Source organism: Mercenaria mercenaria, chromosome 6, assembly GCF_021730395.1.
Source record: "Mercenaria mercenaria strain notata chromosome 6, MADL_Memer_1, whole genome shotgun sequence".
NCBI lineage: Eukaryota > Metazoa > Mollusca > Bivalvia > Venerida > Veneridae > Mercenaria > Mercenaria mercenaria.
Genome location: NC_069366.1, coordinates 46,135,824 through 46,154,262, shown reverse-complemented (window position 1 = coordinate 46,154,262; position 18,439 = coordinate 46,135,824). Strand labels below are relative to the sequence as shown.

Sequence of the window (18,439 nt, the reverse complement as noted above, 5' to 3'; positions counted from 1 at the left end):
TGAACCCCTCGTGCTATGCATGTACTAATCCATTGTGGGTGGGGTCTGTGACTCGCTATCCTACCTAATTATATAATGCAACTGAATGCTTCAGTTGGTTTTACAGACATATACTATTATAAAATACAGAATTAGAAAACGAAAGGATCCTTAGTGTGTCACGCAAGAAATTACCTTGTCGATTCCCTATGGAAGTCACGCGAAGAAATGTGTCCTGACGACTTCAAAAAGTCGATGCGGTGAGACAAGAGAGAACTATAGGTTTACCCCCGTCCGTCTGTCCTTGTGTCTGTTTGTCTGTCCGTCTGCCAAAAACAGCTCGGGCTGGATTTATCAAACATCTTACCGTATTGTACGACCAAAATTTTGTCTGAACGCGCTTTCTGATACCAGTAATAAAACACGTTACCAATTGCATGTGTTCAAGATTTTATGTGTTGGCCTACAGGCAGGTAGCATATTTTTTGTATAATGTGTCCATATTTTAAAAAACAGATTTAACAGGTTTGACCTATGATCGATTTTAGTCGTACTATGTTTTAAAAGACGGGTCCCGGTGTCTTATGCGCTACACAGCCACTCATGATGGTGAATATTTGTAACAAGTTATTTCAGAATCCCTTCATGCATAAAGGCGTTATGGCCCGGATACGAAAAATGAACCGACCCTATTTTTGACATTTGACCTTGCCCTTGGAGCTTGTGTGCGACACATTGTCTCATGATGGTGAACATTTGCGCCAAGTTATTTCAGCCCTTAATGAATAAAGAAGTTGTGGAACGGACACGAAACAATTGACCCTTTTTTACCTTGTGACATTGACTTTAAGGTAGTTCTGCAAATTCAGTCCAAATGCAGTCAGGAAGAACATATCCCTAATATTTGTGAAGTGGGTTAAGGTAGTTCTGCATGTTTGATAAACCGGAAGTGATGACGTAACGTCATTTATCTGGAAAACGTAGATATGTTACTTGTCTGTTTTATGTGGTATTAGGGTTCGGCGGGGGATAGCAACTAAATTATGGGGATATTATAAAATATAAAGGCTATACAGTTGTAAATAAAGGAGAAGGTTCACTTTTGCCCAGAAATGGCCTAAAAACTGAAAGTCTCTAAATGGAAAAAAAAATCCAAGTTTTCTTACACCAAGAAGTATTGTTTTATCAAAATGAATTCAATATTTTACCATTTATTCATTATTTGTTTATTCATCGGAGAAGATGATGATGAGGTGCTGCGTCTGAAACAAATTCAAGTAATTGCAGGACCAAATTTATGAGGACACACATACAAACAGACCAGACAGACAGACTGCATGGCGACACCTGTATACCCCACCTCCTTCAAACTTCTTTGCGGGATATATCTATGTAGAAATACTACAGGAGCAAGGTAACAGCCAATATTTAATATAAGTAAGTCAATTGCTAACAGGCATACAGTCTTTTTTTACGAAAGTCGCAAACATTACCAAATTAGTATTCTTTCTTTATCCGTGAAACAGTGGGATTTATATGTAGATCATTCTGCAGGCAAGAAAGTATGTACTTTTGACGCCAACAAAATGCAATTTCTTGACAAAATCGAGTTATTTGCTATAATTTTACCTGTAATCAGACTAACACATTATATATGGAAATAAATATATTTATAAACACACCCCAGTAAAGCACATTAATCATTTTAAAATAGTTTTAACAAACTTTTAGCTTTCAGATTATTGTTTTGATCGGTCGCAACAGGAAGAGGGGGAGTACAGCCGTTTATAGGATGTGATATACCTTTAGCGATTTAAATGATGTAAAAGGCATACCTGGCTGAATATTGATTACATGAAATGTTCTCAAAACGCTACGCTTTCAGTGCGGATATCGTGTACTTTAGTCAAATTGCTAAAATCTGAGCGTTACTTTGCAAGTATGGAAGTTATAAGAACTGTTATAGGTGTGGACGTTGGAGGAACAAATACTGATGCCGTGATCATCGACAGAACTGCCGATAAACCAGTAATTCTTGCACAAGCGAAGACTCGCACAACGAGCGATGTTACCACTGGAGTTCGTGCTGCAATTCACCTAGCTCTCTTAGATTCCAAGAAAAGGAACCGAATACTTTCTGTTCAGCAAATAAACATTGGGACTACCCACTTCATAAACACGCTTGTTGAAGGAAAACATTTAACCAAAGTAGCGGTGATTCGTTTGTGTGGCACGGCATCGAGGCGGTTGCCTCCCTTTTGTGATTTTCCAGACAACTTGGTGGATTCGATTAAAAGCAGCGTGTTTTTGTTAAACGGAGGCTATCAGTTTGATGGGAAGGAAATAACGCCGATTGATGAAAAAGAGGTTCAAGACAGTGTTGATATTTTGAAAAGCAACGGTGTAAAGAATATTGTTGTATCTGGCATATATTCACCCCTCAGGAATGAGCAGGAACTGCAAGTGATGGAGCTTATTCACAAATATTTTTCAGAGGCAAGCGTCACATTAAGTCATGAAATCGGCAAAATTGGTCTGTTGGAACGTGAAAACGCTGCAATTCTCAATGAGTGTATTAAACCACTTTGTATTAAGAAATTCAAAGAATTCCGTTCTGCTCTGGACGCTTTAGGATTGCAATGCCCAATGTATCTTACAAGAAACGATGGCACAATTCTACAAGAAGAGGAAATGCTTCGCTTCCCAATTTTCTCTTTTTCTTCTGGTGCAACCAACAGCATTCGAGGAGCTGCCTTTTTGACGGGACTGAAAGAAGCAATTGTTGTCGATATTGGAGGAACGAGTACCGATGTCGGTGTTCTACTGAAAGGCTTTGCTAGGGAAGCGTCTGTAGAGAAGAAGGTCGGTGGAATAAGGACGAACTTTCAAATGCCTGATGTCATCAGTATAGGGTTAGGGGGCGGATCATACATTAAACATTCAAAAGTTCGAGGACAAGGCCGGATAGAAGTAGGTCCACAGAGTGCAGGTTACTGTATCAAAAAAGAAGCTTTTGTATTTGCTCAACCAGGAGATATGAACGGTCGAGTTCTTACTGCAACAGACATAGCTGTTGCCTCAGGAATAGCCAATGTTGGTATGATAAGTAATGTCAAACATTTAAACAAAGAAAACGTGAAGGGGACTGTAAACAAAATACACAGCATGATCAGTGCATGTATTGATCAGATGAGATTCAATGACAGAGATTTACAACTAGTTCTTGTCGGGGGAGGAAGTGTCATCGTAGATAGGAGCTGGAAATTCGATGGAGTATCAGAAATCATTAGACCAGAATATTTCGACGTTGCCAATGCTATCGGTGCTGCCTTAAGTCAGATCTCCACAGTTAAAGATCAAGTTGTCAATCTTGACAAATACATAAATAAGCTGAAAATGAAAGAAAAAATTGATGCTGATCTTAAAGAAACTGCTGATACTTCTGAAGAGGGAAAACTAAAGATAACTGAAAACGTAATGAAGGAATTTCTCCAAGAGGCACGTGAAAAGGCCATGGACGAAATTCTGAAAGAAGCAAAAATAGAAACGGTTGAATCAGGTGCAAATCCAGATACCATATCTCTGGTGATGAAAGACATCGTCACTTTGACGTACATTCTTGGAAATGCGTCCAGAATAAAAATGAAGGTGGTTGGAGATTTCAAGATTGATTCGTATTCAAACAATTTCATTGTCCCAGAAACGGTCTATCATCAGGAGCCGCAAACTGGAATGCAAACGAAGAAACAAACTGTTACAAATACAGGTGTTCTTCTGTCTGAAAATAGTGATGCCATCAGGATAGAAACACCAAACGTCGACGAAAACACTGGTGAGTGGTTACTGTCAGAGTACGACACTGACTGTATCCATATTGGCGCCGGGATTTTAGGATGTGGCGGAGGCGGAAGCCCTTATCTTGGGCGTCTTTTAGCCATCAGCACACTTCGAGCAGGGAAAAAAATCCGTGTGATTACACCATCAAGATTTTTCCAAAATGTCCACCCACAAAATGATTTAGTATCCATTGTTGCGTTTATGGGTGCTCCAGTAACACTGTATGAAAAGCTTATAGCCGGAAATGAGACCGTCGATGCTTTGGAATGTATGCAAGACTTGTTCAGAGTTGGAGGATTTAAAGACGGAAAGCTTACTAACAAAGATGGTGTGGACATAAAGACAAAAGATGGTGTTACATATATCGATGACTACAGGGTAAATGCCCGTGAAAAATCCGATGAGAGCACGAATATGGGAGATAAGAAAATCGTAGCTTTGATGAGCGCGGAAACTGGCGGTATGAACAGTATTGTGCCTTTAGTAGTAGGTGCGGCGTTAGACCTTCCTATCCTAGACTGTGACGGAATGGGCCGAGCATTTCCGGAGCTACAGATGATGACGCCATTTATTTACGGAAATGACCCATACCCAGCAACGCTTGCAGACGACAAAGGAAGACGTGCAGTTGTTTTGCGTGCAGACTGTACAAAAAGTCTAGAAAATCACTTCAGGGACGTTGTTATCAGTATGGGATGTACTGGAGGAGTGGTCATGTCTTATTTTGATAAGGACCAAGTTCTGTCGTCAACTGTACAATATAGCACAAGCCACGCATGGCGTATTGGAGACACGGTCTTGCGGGCTCGAGCTGAAAAAAGATCAACCGTTGATGCAGTCGTAAAATCAGAAAATGGAAAGTTGTTAGTTTATGGCAAAATTACTGATGTTGTTAGGGAAACAACAGGTGGTTTTAATAAGGGGAACCTTATTCTGCAAGGCCTTGGTGAGTATAGTGGCAAAACGGTTATCGTCGAATTTAGGAATGAATTTCTTGTCGCGAGAGAAGGTGACGTCGTTCTTGCTTGCGTTCCGGACTTGATTACGCTGATGGACGCGGACACAGCGCAACCCATTCCAACGGAGGAACTAAGATTCGGAATTCGAGTCGCCGTTGTTGCTATGCGTGCTTCTCCCATGATCAGTTCTGAGCAAGCTTTGAGATTCGTCAGTCCGCAAGCGTTTGGCTACGGGGATGACGTGCAGTACACACCTCTATGTGATTTTGTAGATGCTGGGTCTGTTGGCCCTAAATAACTGATGCGCAGATAAGAAATTACATCATATTGCCATAAGATCCTTAGACGATGTCTGGCAAGAAGCCAGTTTCCGCGTCGGTCTTCTATATTCATAAGTTTTGACAATAAAGTGTATTCCCCGCTTGGACAAATGTTTGAAATAGTTTTCAGCTCGACAATTCAAAGAATAGGTAGAGCTATTGGACACACCCGTGCGGGCGTCGGCGTCCCGATTTGGTTGTTTTTGTATGTAAGCTGGCATCTCAGTAACCACTTGCGGGAATGGATTGAAACTTCACACACTTATTCACTGTGATAATCTGACTTACACTGCACAGGATCTATAACTCTACATTTTTACAATATTGCGACTGAGCAGTTTTTTTGCTAAGTTTTTGTATGAAAGCTGGTATCTCAGTAAACACTTGTGGGAATTGATTGAAACTTGACGCACTTATTCACTGTGATAAACTGACTTACATTGCACAGATTCTTTAACTCTGTTTTACTGTTTTACAAAATTATGTCCCTTTTTCGACTTTTCGAGTTTTGGTTAAGAATTCGCATGTATGCTGATATCTCAGTACCCGCCAATGGATTGAAACTTTACACACTTGTTCGCTGTCATATTCTGACATGCAGTGCAGTGCAAAGGTTCCATAAGTCTATTTTACATTTTTACAAAATGATATCCCTTTTTCGATTTATTATGTTATTGGTTAAGTTTTTGTATGTAAACTGGTATCTCAGTACCCACTAATGGGAATGGATTAAAACTTCACACCCTTGTCCATTATCATGAGCACTGTTCCATAACCCTGTTTTGTATTTTTACATAATTATGCCCCTTTTTCATTTTTATATTCATTCAATTGACAAGGCTATTGAATAGTCGAGCGTTGCTGTCCTCCGACAGCTCTTGTTTATTCATTAATTTACTCAAACTACTAAACTATATCAAATTCATTATTAATAAACTTCATCATACCTACTTTTAAAAATGATCTCTTTTTTTCATTCAACTGAAAAACATGTAAACACCTCAGTACTTTCCGAAAATTATATACCAACTAGTCTACTAGAAGTTCAATATGTAACAAATGTAGCCGGACAAGTATTGTTTTTGTATGTAAACTGGTATCTTAGTACCCACTAATGGGAATGGATTAAAACTTCACACCCTTGTCCATTATCATGAGCACTGTTCCATAACTCTGTTTTGTATTTTTACATAATTATGCCCCTTTTTCATTTTTTATATTCATTCAATTGAATAGTCGAGCGTTGTTGTCCTCCGACAGCTCTTGTTTATTCATTAATTTACTCAAACTACTAAACTATATCAAATTCATTATTAATAAACTTCATCATACCTACTTTTAAAAATGTTCTCTTTTTTCATTCAACTGAATAACATGTAAACACCTCAGTACTTTCCGAAAATTATATACCAACTAGTCTACTAGAAGTTCAATATGCAACAAGTATTGTTAAAACAGAGAAGCCATGTGTTTTTTAATCAGTGATCATATCTGCGCGTATGCACCGCTACATCTTGCATGTTTTAAGTAATTTAACAGCAACCTTTTTGTATATTGACCCTTAACGCCATCATCATGACTCGGGTATATATATATATATATATAGTTCTTCTCCCGAATTCCTTTCTAACCGGAACAGAGTATAATCCGACCAGAGCAGATCTATTATCCGACCGTTTTAGTCAATTTCTTGTACTTAACGGAAATGTATGAAAGTTGTCAAAGAACACTACTTAATCTATTTTACCGAAGTTATGTAATGGAAATACTATGAAAATGGATGTGAAGGAAAAATGAAATTAAAATGATATGAGCTACCAGGATCGTATAACAATTAACATAATATGTATCATGCGGCTATGACGTACCGTGAGGGTCGAAAATGCCGATATAGCTTTAAGACAATTCGATTTAGTATGACCCAGGGTCGGACATATTCCAGTTAGTATGACCCTGGTTGAGAAATAGTTTAAAAGCTATTCTTTTTAGTCACCCAGGGTCAGACAATTTCATTTTGTATTGTATGATACTAAATCGAATTAGTACGACCCTGAATTAAGATAAATCTATTTCCCTTTAAGACAATTCGAATTAGTAGACCCTGGGTCGGCCCTATTCCAGTTGCTTTAAGACAATTCGGAATTAGTATGACCCTCAATTACAGCAGCCATCTTTAGTACGACCCTGGGTCGGACATATTCCAATTAGTATGACCCTGGGTCGGACATATTACAATTAGTAGCCCCTGGGTCGGACTTTATTCCAATTAGCTTTAAGACAATTCCGAATAGTAATGACTCTCAATTACAGCAACCATCTTTAGTACGACCCGGGTCGGACATATTCCAATTAGTATGACCCTGGGTCGGACATATTCCAATTGGCTTAAGACAATTCGGAATTAGTATGACCCCCCAATTACAGCAGCCATCTTTAGTACGACCCTGGGTCGGACATATTCCAGTTAGTATGACCCTGGGTCGGACATATTCCAATTAGTATGACCCTGGGTCGGACATATTTACAATTAGTATGACCCTGGGTCGGGCATATTCCGATATGTCTGACCCTGGGTCGTGCTAAATCTGAAATAGCTTTAAGCTAATTCCGAACCTGTTACGTTATAGGCTAGTCCACTGGCGAATCACAGCTATCAGATCTACTGATAAGCACCGCCCACTGACCACTCTCTTACTTGTAGTTTGTTGTATGTAGAATATTCTTTCCCTAATGATTAAAGCTTAGAAAACAGTTGTGTCTCCTTTATATCCACCAACATTATAACATGGTGTCAGAAGTAAAGTGACTTTATTCTGTACCTAATTACTGACGGATTAAACAATTAATATTCTGCGGACTATTGTTTTGTATATAAAAAAAACCATTGTTAAGATGGAAACCAAAGAAATCCCAGGATGGTTTGGGGAATCAAATGACTTGCCAAATGCGTTTAAGCGTTTTTAAAGAGCATGCCGAATTTATGTTTGGTGGACCCCTAGAAAGAAAACGAGGAATCAAAATGCAATTATCTAATGCTTGGGGTTTGGGAAAAAGGCCGGCAGATATTCTCAACATGGAACATTGACGAGAAGCAAAGAAGTATTGCAAACAATTTGATGGTTTCGCAAACTACTGTGCACCAAAGTCAAACCACATATACAGCAGATACAAGTTTAAATCGCAAATTTCAGCAAGAAGGAGAAGTCTTTGAACGTTTGTAAGGGAAAACTGAAATCCTTTTTAAGGACTGTGGAAATCCAGACACAATCACTGACGAAATAAATCAGAGATCACATAGTGTTGGAATACGCTCGCACAAATACGAGAAAAACTCATCAGCGAAGGATCGGGACTTACACTTGAAAAGTGCATGGATATAGCACGGACTTATGAGCTGAGTCAAAACTCAGGTCAAGGACTTTAATTGTCAATCCCAGTCGGTGAATGCTATCGGACGAACCGCAATGCACAGGGCAGCGCAGAAGAAATCACGGAGTACAATGCAACAGACTTATTCCAGAAACCCCCAAGATCGCCAACAGAGACCATTTCAAGGGAAACAACAAGGTGGACAATATGATACGCTTAGGACTAGCAATTTCTGTGACAATTGGGGGAATTCAAAGCATGGATTAATGAATAGTCCCGCTAAAGGAAATTTTGTGATTATTGCGCCAAACCTAATCATTTTGCCAAAGTAAGCAGAAGGAGAAAGCTTGACAACAACAAATCAATGAGGTAACGCATTTGATACTACATTGATCTTGAATATTCCTTCCCTGACCCCCTTCCCTGATGATAATTCTATGTCAATACAGTGAGCATGATCTACACAAATCAAGCATTTGCCACAATCACAATTGGTACAACACCAGTTTCCATGAAAATTGTAGCGGTGCACAGGTAAATGCCTTCCAAGGTCCGTTTATGCATCTCTTAAGTTTGCAGGCCCACTAACACCTAATCAGAAGTTTTTAAAACAGGCTAGACGGAAAGCCGTTAAGGGTGGATGGTATCATCAAATTGCCATTAAATACAATGGGCAAACATTTCAGGGAAGAGTTCTATATAGTAGATACCAGGTCACACCCCATAATAGGTTTAAAACATGTTTGAAACTTAATGTCATAAAGTTGGTCCTAGTGTGGGCTCAGACTCGCATCCAACAAAAGAGTCAGTACTAGGTCAATACCCGGATATATTTCAAGGTATAGGGCAACTCCTGGTGAATGTAAAAATACATTTACGCGGGATGCAACTCCAGTTATACTCCTCCACGAAAAGTGCCCATAGCAATTAAGGACAAGCTCAAGGCAGAGTCGACCATATGGAATCCAGGACATAATCGCTAAAGGTCACAGAGCCAACTGAATGGGTTTAACAGTCTTGCACTGTTGAAAAATCTAATGGATCTCTGAGAATCTGCTTAGACCGAAAGACCTGAACAATGCCATTAAGGACCACACCCCAAACAAAACTTGATGACATACTTCCTGAATGTCACATGCTACAGTGTTCTCTAAATTTGACGCTTTGTAGTGGTTATGGTCCATAAAACTTACGAGGGTCTTCATACCTTACATGCTTTTAAAACGCCATTTTAAAGATATTGTTTTCTACGGTTACCCTTGGAATTTCATGTGCAAGATTTGTTTCAATCAAAAAAAGGATCAGTGCCTTGAAATCTGCCGGTGTAACGACAATTGTTGATGATATTGTGGTTTATGGTAAAGACCATACTGAACACAACACAAATCTCCACATGTTCATGCAAAGTTTTCGAGAAATGGGGTCAAGTTAAACCCAGATAAGACAGAGTTTGGGAAAAGTGAAATACCCTTTTTTTCGGTTTACCTTCTCACATCTGAAGGTTTAAAAATGGACCCATCCAAGGTTAAAGCCATTGAACAGATGCCTTCACCCAAAAAAAGTCAGAACTTCAACAGTACTTGGGATGGTAACATATCTGAAAGATTTGCACCTAATCTATCAGAAATAACTACCCCTTTAAGACAACTTTTGTCTAAAGATTTTTGAATTCAGATGGGATACACCCATGAAGATGCATTTCAAAAGGTCAAACAGCTCATTACGCAAAGCCCAGGTCCTATCCTCGCATACTTTGACCCAAAAATAAGGCTACTCTGCAAGTCGACGCTTCCAAAATATGGCCTTGCTGCATTCATGCAAAATGACAAGCCAATTTCATTTGCATCAAAAGCATTAACACCCACAGAAGTCATTTTTGCGCAAATCACAAAGAGCTATATGCTATACTATTGGCTGCAAGCGCTTTTCCCCGTACACATATGGTAGACGTATCACATGCCAAACAGACCCCAAGCCACTCCTTGCTATCTGGAAAAAAGACTTGCATTCTGCACCCCCTCGCCCACAGCGCATGCTGTTACAGCTGCAGCAATATGATATAGATCTGGTATTCTAGCCGGGAAAAAACATCCCCTAGCAGATACTTTATCTCGCCCAAAATTTTTACCTGACAAAAATCCAGAAATTGCAGATGACTTAGAGTATCATTACATGCAGTCTGTCCAACTTACTGTGGTGACAGTAAAATGCAATTATCAGGTCAACAACTCAATCAGATTCGCAAATGCAACATCTATCCAATGTCATTTTAGATGGTTGGCAAATGATAGAGCCAATTGCCCCAGTCAAGTATTAGAATTTGGAATTATAGAGACGAACTATCTGTGATTGATGGCAAACATCTTGAAAAGGTCAAAAATCTTGATTCCAAAACAATTAAGGCCAATGATGCTTGAAAAAATTTATGACTCACACTTAGGTGTAACCAAATGTACACAGCGTGCGAAAAAAATACTTTTCTGGCCTAGTATGTACAAAGACAAACAGCAAAGTACTAAGCTGCCCAAAATGCATACAACACAGGTGTTCAAACACTAAAGAAACCCCTGCAACCACAGAAATTCCCGATAGGCCATGGCAAGTTTGCTCTACAGATTTATTTTACTGGAACAACAATGATTACATACTGCTAGTCGAGCATACAGTAGAATTTCGAGGTCAGTCAGCTTTCTAGTGCAAGGTCAAAATCTGTGATTGTAAACTCAAAAGGGTTTTTTTAGCCGCCATGGTATTCCGGAAGTGTTATACTCAGATAATGGCCTTGTTACGATAGTTCAGAGTTCAAAAAGTTTTCACAGCATATGATTTTTCTCATGTCAATTCCTCCCCAGGTCACCAGTAAGGAAATGGATTAGCAGAAATTACTGTGAAAACAATCAAGGCACTCTTTACAAAAGCAAAACAAGCTGGGAAAAGACCCATATCTTTCACTTTTAGGTACCGCAATTCCCCATGGCATGTGTAAATCGCCAGCTCAATATTAATGAGCAGACAGCTCAGGTCAACACTTCCTGTAATTTCTGAGAAACTACATCCCAATGTGCCGACCAACAAAAGATCAAGGCCACCTACAGAGATCAAAACAAATCTCAAAGGGTTACTATGATATGTCCACAAAAAAGCTCAAACCATAGAAAATTGGGGAAGGTGTAAAACTCCCACAAGGAAAACAATGGCTACCTGCCATAGTTGAGAAAAAGTACATGATAGGTCATAATTGTCACAACTGAAAATGGTGGCAGCTATAGAAGAAATAGGCAGCATCTTCTGAAGTCAAACGAACAGCCATTCCAGATCATGAACTATGCACAGCACCCTTTCCCCTTTTCAAACAACACACAACACAAAAAATTCTACAGAGAGTTTCCCAAAAAAATTGAGTCTAACATGCCTCAAGCTCAATATTCTACCCCACCCTCGCTGGGAACAAACTATGCAGCAATCTCCGCAAAAAACACAATCCCCACAAACACAGTCCTGATCGCCCCAGGCCAGTCCAGCCACTTATAGAAACAAGACAGTCGTAGTATTAACCACCTCAAGGTTGTCTTTTGATCAATATGAAATAATAAACAGTTAAAAGTGATAAAATAGTTCACATGTGTGTGTTTATTATATAAATATTGGTGATATAATGAATGATGTTCAAGATAAGTAAAATGAAATACAGCTGATTACTAAGAGTATATTATTAGAGTGATGATCTTGCAGCTTTGAAACAGACAGAGATCTTTGATTGTAAATGAGCTGTGAAGTGATAAACATTCAGTGGAACAGGAACTGTAACTTGATAGAGTCTACCTGGAATACATAATCAATCTCTAACAGAAGGCTGAACTTCATGAGACTTTTATTGCTTTGAACTGACAGTTGATGGAAAATGATTAACTGTTTGATGGTTTCATTTTTTTATGAAGAAGGGAGATGTTACGTTATAGGCTAGTCCACTGGCGAATCACAGCTATCAGGTCTACTGATAAGCACCGCCCACTGACCACTCTCTTACTTGTATGTTTGTTGTATATAGAATATTCATTCCTATAGATTAAAGCTTAGAAAACAGTTGTGTCTCCTTTATATCCACCAACATTATAACAGAACCTGGGTCATACTAAATATGATATGTCCGACCCTGGGTCGTACTTAATGAAATAGCTTTAAGCTAATTCTCAACCAGGGTCATACTAATTGGAATATGTCCGACCCTGGGTCATACTAAATCGAATTGTCTTAAAGCTAAATCGGCATTTTCGACCCTTACGGTACGCCATATGCGGCAGTCGAACCAGCTTTAAGCTACATACAGAGTTAGTAACATAAAGTGCCAAAAGATGTACATAACTGTCATATTTAAAAGTCTTATTTAAACTACTTTAGGCTATTTACTGACGAATTTTTAAAAAAAAACAAACGTTGTACATATAGATCTATCATAAAGTGTTGAATACCGGCCTTGATCTAATTTTACACGTTTGATACAGTGTATCATTAATCAACTAGTTTAAATGATGTTTATAGTCCTGATAAAATCAGCTCGAATACACTTACTTATCCTGAAATATTATACCGACTCAACCAAACAAGAACCCGGATACATGCCTGGCTGGGTATTGTTTTTATACCTGAAGGAAGTATTCCGGTGCTATAACATCAAATATGGACGTTATAAGAACTATTATAGGTGTCGACGTTGGAGGCACAAATACTGATGCTGTTATCGTCGACAGGAGTGCCGATAAACCAACAATCCTTGCACAAGCAAAGACGCTAACAACGAGCGATGTTACAAACGGTGTTCGGGCTGCGATTCACCTCGCACTTTTAGACTCGCGGAAAGAAAACCGAATACTTTCGGTGCAACAAGTTAACATTGGGACTACACATTATTTAAAAGCACTTGTTGAAGGTAGACATTTAACCAAAGAGCTGTGATTCGTTTGTGTTGGGACAGCATCGAGGAGATTGCCTCCCTTCTGTGATTTTCCAGAAAACTTGTGGAATCGATTAGAAGCAGGTATTCTTGTTGAACGGAGGTTACCAATTTTATGGTAGCGAAATTACGGCGGTAAATGAGAAAGAGATTCAAGACTGTATCGATATTATGAAAAGAAATGGCGAAAAGAACATTGTTGTATCCGGCATATTTTCACCAGTTAGAGAAGAACAGGAACTCCAGGTCTTTTAAAAAGATTCGCAAAATTTCCCAGAAGCGAGCGTCACAGCAAGTCCCCGAAATTTGGAAAAATTGGTATGCTGGGGAAGGGAAAATGCTGCAATTCTCAATGAGTGTATTAAAACCCCTTTTTCTTAAAACAATCAAGGGGTTTCGTTCGCGTTGATGATCTAGGGGTTTAAAGTCCGATGTATCTTACCCCGAATGATGGCCCCGATTTTTGAAAAAGAAATGCGCTTCGCTTTCCAGTTTTCTCTTTCGCTACCGGTTTCACCAACAGCATGGAGGACTGCATTCTTGACGGACTTGAAAGACGCGATTGTGGTCGATGTTGGGGGGACAAGTACGACGTCGGTATTCTGCTGAAAGGCTTTGCCCGGGAAGCATCTGCAGAGGTGAAGGTCGGTGGAATTAGAACGAACTTTCGAATGCCTGATGTCATCAGTATCGGATTAGGGGGTGGATCGTATGTAACAAATGCGCAAGTCAGAGGACAAAATCAGATAAAAGTAGGTCCTCAGAGTGCAGGTTACTGTATTGAGAAAGAAGCTTTTGTATTTGCTCAACCGGGAGATTACAATGATCGGGTTATTACCGCAACTGACGTCGCTGTTGCCTCAGGAATAGCCAATGTTGGTCTGATAAGTAATGTCAAACATTTAAACAAGGAAAACGTGAAGGGGGCTGTAAATAAAATACATAGCATGATCAGTGCATGTATTGATCAGATGAGATTCAATGACAGAGATTTACCACTAATTCTTGTTGGAGGAGGAAGTATCATCGTAGATAGAAACGGGAAATTTGATGGAGTATCCAAAATCCTTAGTCCAAAATATTCCGACGTTGCAAATGCTGTCGGTGCTGCTTTAAGCCAGATCGCTACAAACAAAGATCAAGTTGTCGACCTTGAAAAATACACAAATAACTCGGAAATGAAAGAAAAAGAGGCCAGCTAAGCGAAAGAGAGGTGTACTTCCGACGAAGAGAAAGCAAAATAACGGAAAACGTTAGGAAGGAATTTTTCCAAAGGGCACGTGAACAGGTCATGTATGAAATTCTGGAACAAGCAAAGAAAGAGACCATTGAATCGGGTGCAAATCCGGATTCTGTTACTCTTGTCAACAAGGATGCTGTCGCTTTAGCATACCTTCCCGGAAATGTAACCAGGATAAAAATGAAAGTGGTTGGAGATCTTAAAATTGATTCAGATTCTGATAAATTCATAGTCCCTGAAACTGTCTATCAAAGTGAGACGCAGACTGGATTGCAAACGAAGAAACAAACCGTTACAAATACAGGCGTTATTCTATCTGAAGATAATAATGATACCATTAGAATAGAATCACCCAACATCGATGAAAGTACCGGTGAGTGGTTACTCTCGGAGTATGACATAAATTGTCTCCATATTGGTGCAGGGATTCTGGGGTGTGGTGGAGGCGGGAACCCACATCTTGGGCACATTTTAGCTGTCAGTACTCTTCGAAAAGGGAAGACAATACGTGTGATAACACCTTCAAGATTTTTCCAAAACGCCCACCCACAAAATGATTTAGTTTCGCTTGTTGCGTTTATGGGTGCCCCAGTTATTATGTATGAAAAGCTTATAGCCGGTAATGAGACCGTCGGCGCTTTGGAATGTTTGCAAGATCTGTACAGTGTTGGTGGGTATAAAGATGGAAAGCTTACTAACAAAGATGGCGTAGACATAAAGATGAAAGACGGTGTTACATATATCGATGATTACAAAGCAAATTCTGGTGTAAAATCTGAATCAAACACAAATATGGGAGATAAGAAGATAGTAGCACTGATGAGCGCTGAGATTGGCGGTATGAACTGTATAGAGCCTTTAATCGTAGGTGCGGCGTTGGATCTTCCTGTCCTGGATTGTGACGGAATGGGCCGAGCATTTCCGGAGTTGCAGATGTTCACACCATTTATTTATGGAAACAACCCGTACCCAGCGACTCTTGCAGACGATAAAGGTCGACGTGCAGCCGTGTTGTATGCTGACCATCCAAAAAGTCTAGAAAATCATTTCAGAGAAGTTGTTATCAGTATGGGATGTAGCGGGGGAGTGGTACTGTCGCATTTTGACAAAGACCGAGTTCTGTCCTCAATGTTCAGTACAGCACAAGTCACGCTGGCGGAATTGGGGGCACGGTTTCTGCGGCTCGACCGAAAATAGATCCACCCTTGATGCGTTAATAAACTAGAAAATGGAAAAAATTTTTAATTTTTGGCAAAATTACTGATGTTTTAAGGGAACAACAGGTGGCTCAACAAAGGGAATGGTTATAGATGGTCCCTTTATGATTATGCAGGAAAAACTGTTGTGTGGAATTTCAGAATGAATTTCTTTTCGCAAGAGAAATCGGGCTGGAAAAGACAAGGTTCTTGTTTGCGTTCCAGATTTAATCACTCTTATGGACGCAGACACAGCACAGCCCATTCCTACAGAAGAATTAAGGTTTGGAATACGTGTTGCCGTTGTTGCTTTGCGTGCATCGCCCATGATCAGTTCTGAACAAGCTTTGAAATTCGTTGGTCCTCAAAGGTTTGGGTACGGTGATGATGTTAAGTACACACCTCTTTGTGACTTTGTAGATGCTGGGCCTGTTGGCCCTAAATAACTGATGCGCGTAGGACCATTCCTGCTAGATTTCTTCCATGGCGTTGACATTTATAATTTAATTTCACAATTACCATGCCTTGGGGACAACAACCATGACTCGGGAAAAGATTAGACATAAATATGTTGCTCGTAAATTATCTACGCATTTCTTTTATCATTTAGAAAGATGTATGAATAACATTAAACAGAAATAAACATTTATTTTTCAGACTTTGAAATGTTCCCTTTATTGTTAACGTTAAGTTTCTTGTTCTTCTCGTCTGATAATCATCTGGGAATGTAAACTGAAACAGTCATATGCTTTGTGCATAAATGTAAAAAAAACGTGTTGAGACGGAACTAGAAATCCATTATTTTTAGCTCGACTATTCAAAGAATAGGTAGAGGTATTGGACTCGTCCATGCTTCGGCGTCAGTGTCTGCGTCCCATTTCGGTTAAGTTTTTGTATGTAGCTGGTATCTCAGTAACCACTTGTGGGAGTGGATTGAAACATCACACAGTTATTCACTATGATAAACTGATTTAAACTGCACTGGTTCCATAACTCTATTTTGCTTTTTTTTTTACAAAATTATGCCCCTTTTCCGACTTAGAAATTTTTGGTAAAGGTTTTATATGTCAGCTGGTATCTCAGTACCCGCTATTGGGAATGTATTGAAACTTCACACATTTATTCACTGTGATGATCTTACATGCAGTACACAGGTTCCATAACTCTACTTTGCATTTTAACAAAATTATGCTCCTTTTTCGACTTGGCAGTTTTTTGTTGTTGTTGTATGTAAGCTGATATCTCAGTACCACTAATGGGAATTGATTGAAACTTCACACAGTTGTCCATTGTCATGAGCTGATATGCATTGTACAGGTTCCATAACCCTGTTTTGCAATTTTAAAAAAAGTATGCCCTTTTTAATATTCATTCAATTGACGAGGCTATTGAATAGTCGAGCGTTGCTGTCCTTCGACAGCTCTTGTTTTTACTGGAGCCTTTATTCGCGGATGGTCGAGTTTATCATCTGTTCGAATTTATCAACAGTACCAGTATATGATGTTCCGTGTCTTTCACATATGATCCAAATAGTAAGAGCACTTACAATCTAGGAGAGGACGTTATTTAGTCTCACGGCGAATTGAATGCTCGCTGTGGTAATTTTTCGCAAGGGTTTCGCTCATGTCAGTCAGGTAAAAAAATACTTGTACAGAATCTAGGAACATTTGGGTTTCCCCCTGCTGTAAAGCCTAACAAATACACCCAAAGGCATTGCGATGAGCTACCAAGACCCTATATTTGTAACCTTGAAATCCGTTCTTTAACTGTGAAAAGTCCATCCCATAAAAAAGATGCCACAGGCAACATGTCGAGCCCGCCTGTTATCAAATGACTAAAAAGCACCAAAACCTTTGACCTCTAAGTATGACCTTTCCTTTGAGGTATGGGTCTGGTTTGTTGCATGCAGCACTGTCTCAAAGTGCAACCTTGACCTTTGAGATAGGGACTCGATGTTGCGCACGACATTCCGTCTCATTTACGGCAAAACAATAACAAGAGGGCCAAGAGGGCCTATGCCGCTCACTGAGAAAGACACCATAACAGTGTAAACATGTTTGACCTAGTATTTTCATGGGAAACAAATATTCTGACCAATTTTTTATTAAAGATTGGACCAAACATCTTGAGTGTAAAAAAGCCTTTCTTTGATTTTACCTAGTGACCTGTTTTTGGACCCACAAGACCCAATTCGAAATCATCCAAGACTTTAAACATCAATATAAACATTTTGACCAAATATCACGAAGATGTGGTCATAAACATGGCCTCTAAAGTGTTATCAAGCTTTTTCCTTTGATTTGACTGGAGCCTAGTTTTTGACCAAACATGACCAGATTCAAACCTGACTAGAAGTCATCAAGACAAACATTGTGATCAAATTTCATGGGAAAATCCAGTGTTAAATGCAGCCCATATGCATACACAAGGTTTTTCTTTGATTTGACCTTGCAGCATAGTTTTTGACCACAGATGACCCATATTCAAACTTGACGTAGATTTCATCAAGGCAGCCATTCTGATTAAATTTTATGAATATCCAATGTAAAATGCAGTCCCTATTGCGTACAAAAGATTTTTCTTTGATT

General features: G+C 39.4%; 2 protein-coding genes across 2 annotated transcripts; both read left to right on the top strand.

Annotated features, from left to right (window-relative positions):
• Nucleotides 1-1,800: 1,800 nt before the first annotated feature.
• Nucleotides 1,801-6,440, top strand: LOC123549023 (uncharacterized). The gene has a single exon (XM_045336787.2). It carries the CDS (start codon nucleotides 1,834-1,836, stop codon nucleotides 5,071-5,073), a length of 3,240 nt encoding a protein of 1,079 aa, XP_045192722.2. The 5' UTR covers nucleotides 1,801-1,833; the 3' UTR covers nucleotides 5,074-6,440.
• Nucleotides 6,441-14,706: 8,266 nt separating this feature from the next.
• Nucleotides 14,707-16,297, top strand: LOC123549024 (uncharacterized). The gene is made up of 2 exons (XM_053546786.1): nucleotides 14,707-15,744; nucleotides 16,034-16,297. Exons 1-2 carry the CDS (start codon nucleotides 14,707-14,709, stop codon nucleotides 16,295-16,297), a joined length of 1,302 nt encoding a protein of 433 aa, XP_053402761.1.
• The last annotated feature ends 2,142 nt before the right edge of the window (nucleotides 16,298-18,439 follow it).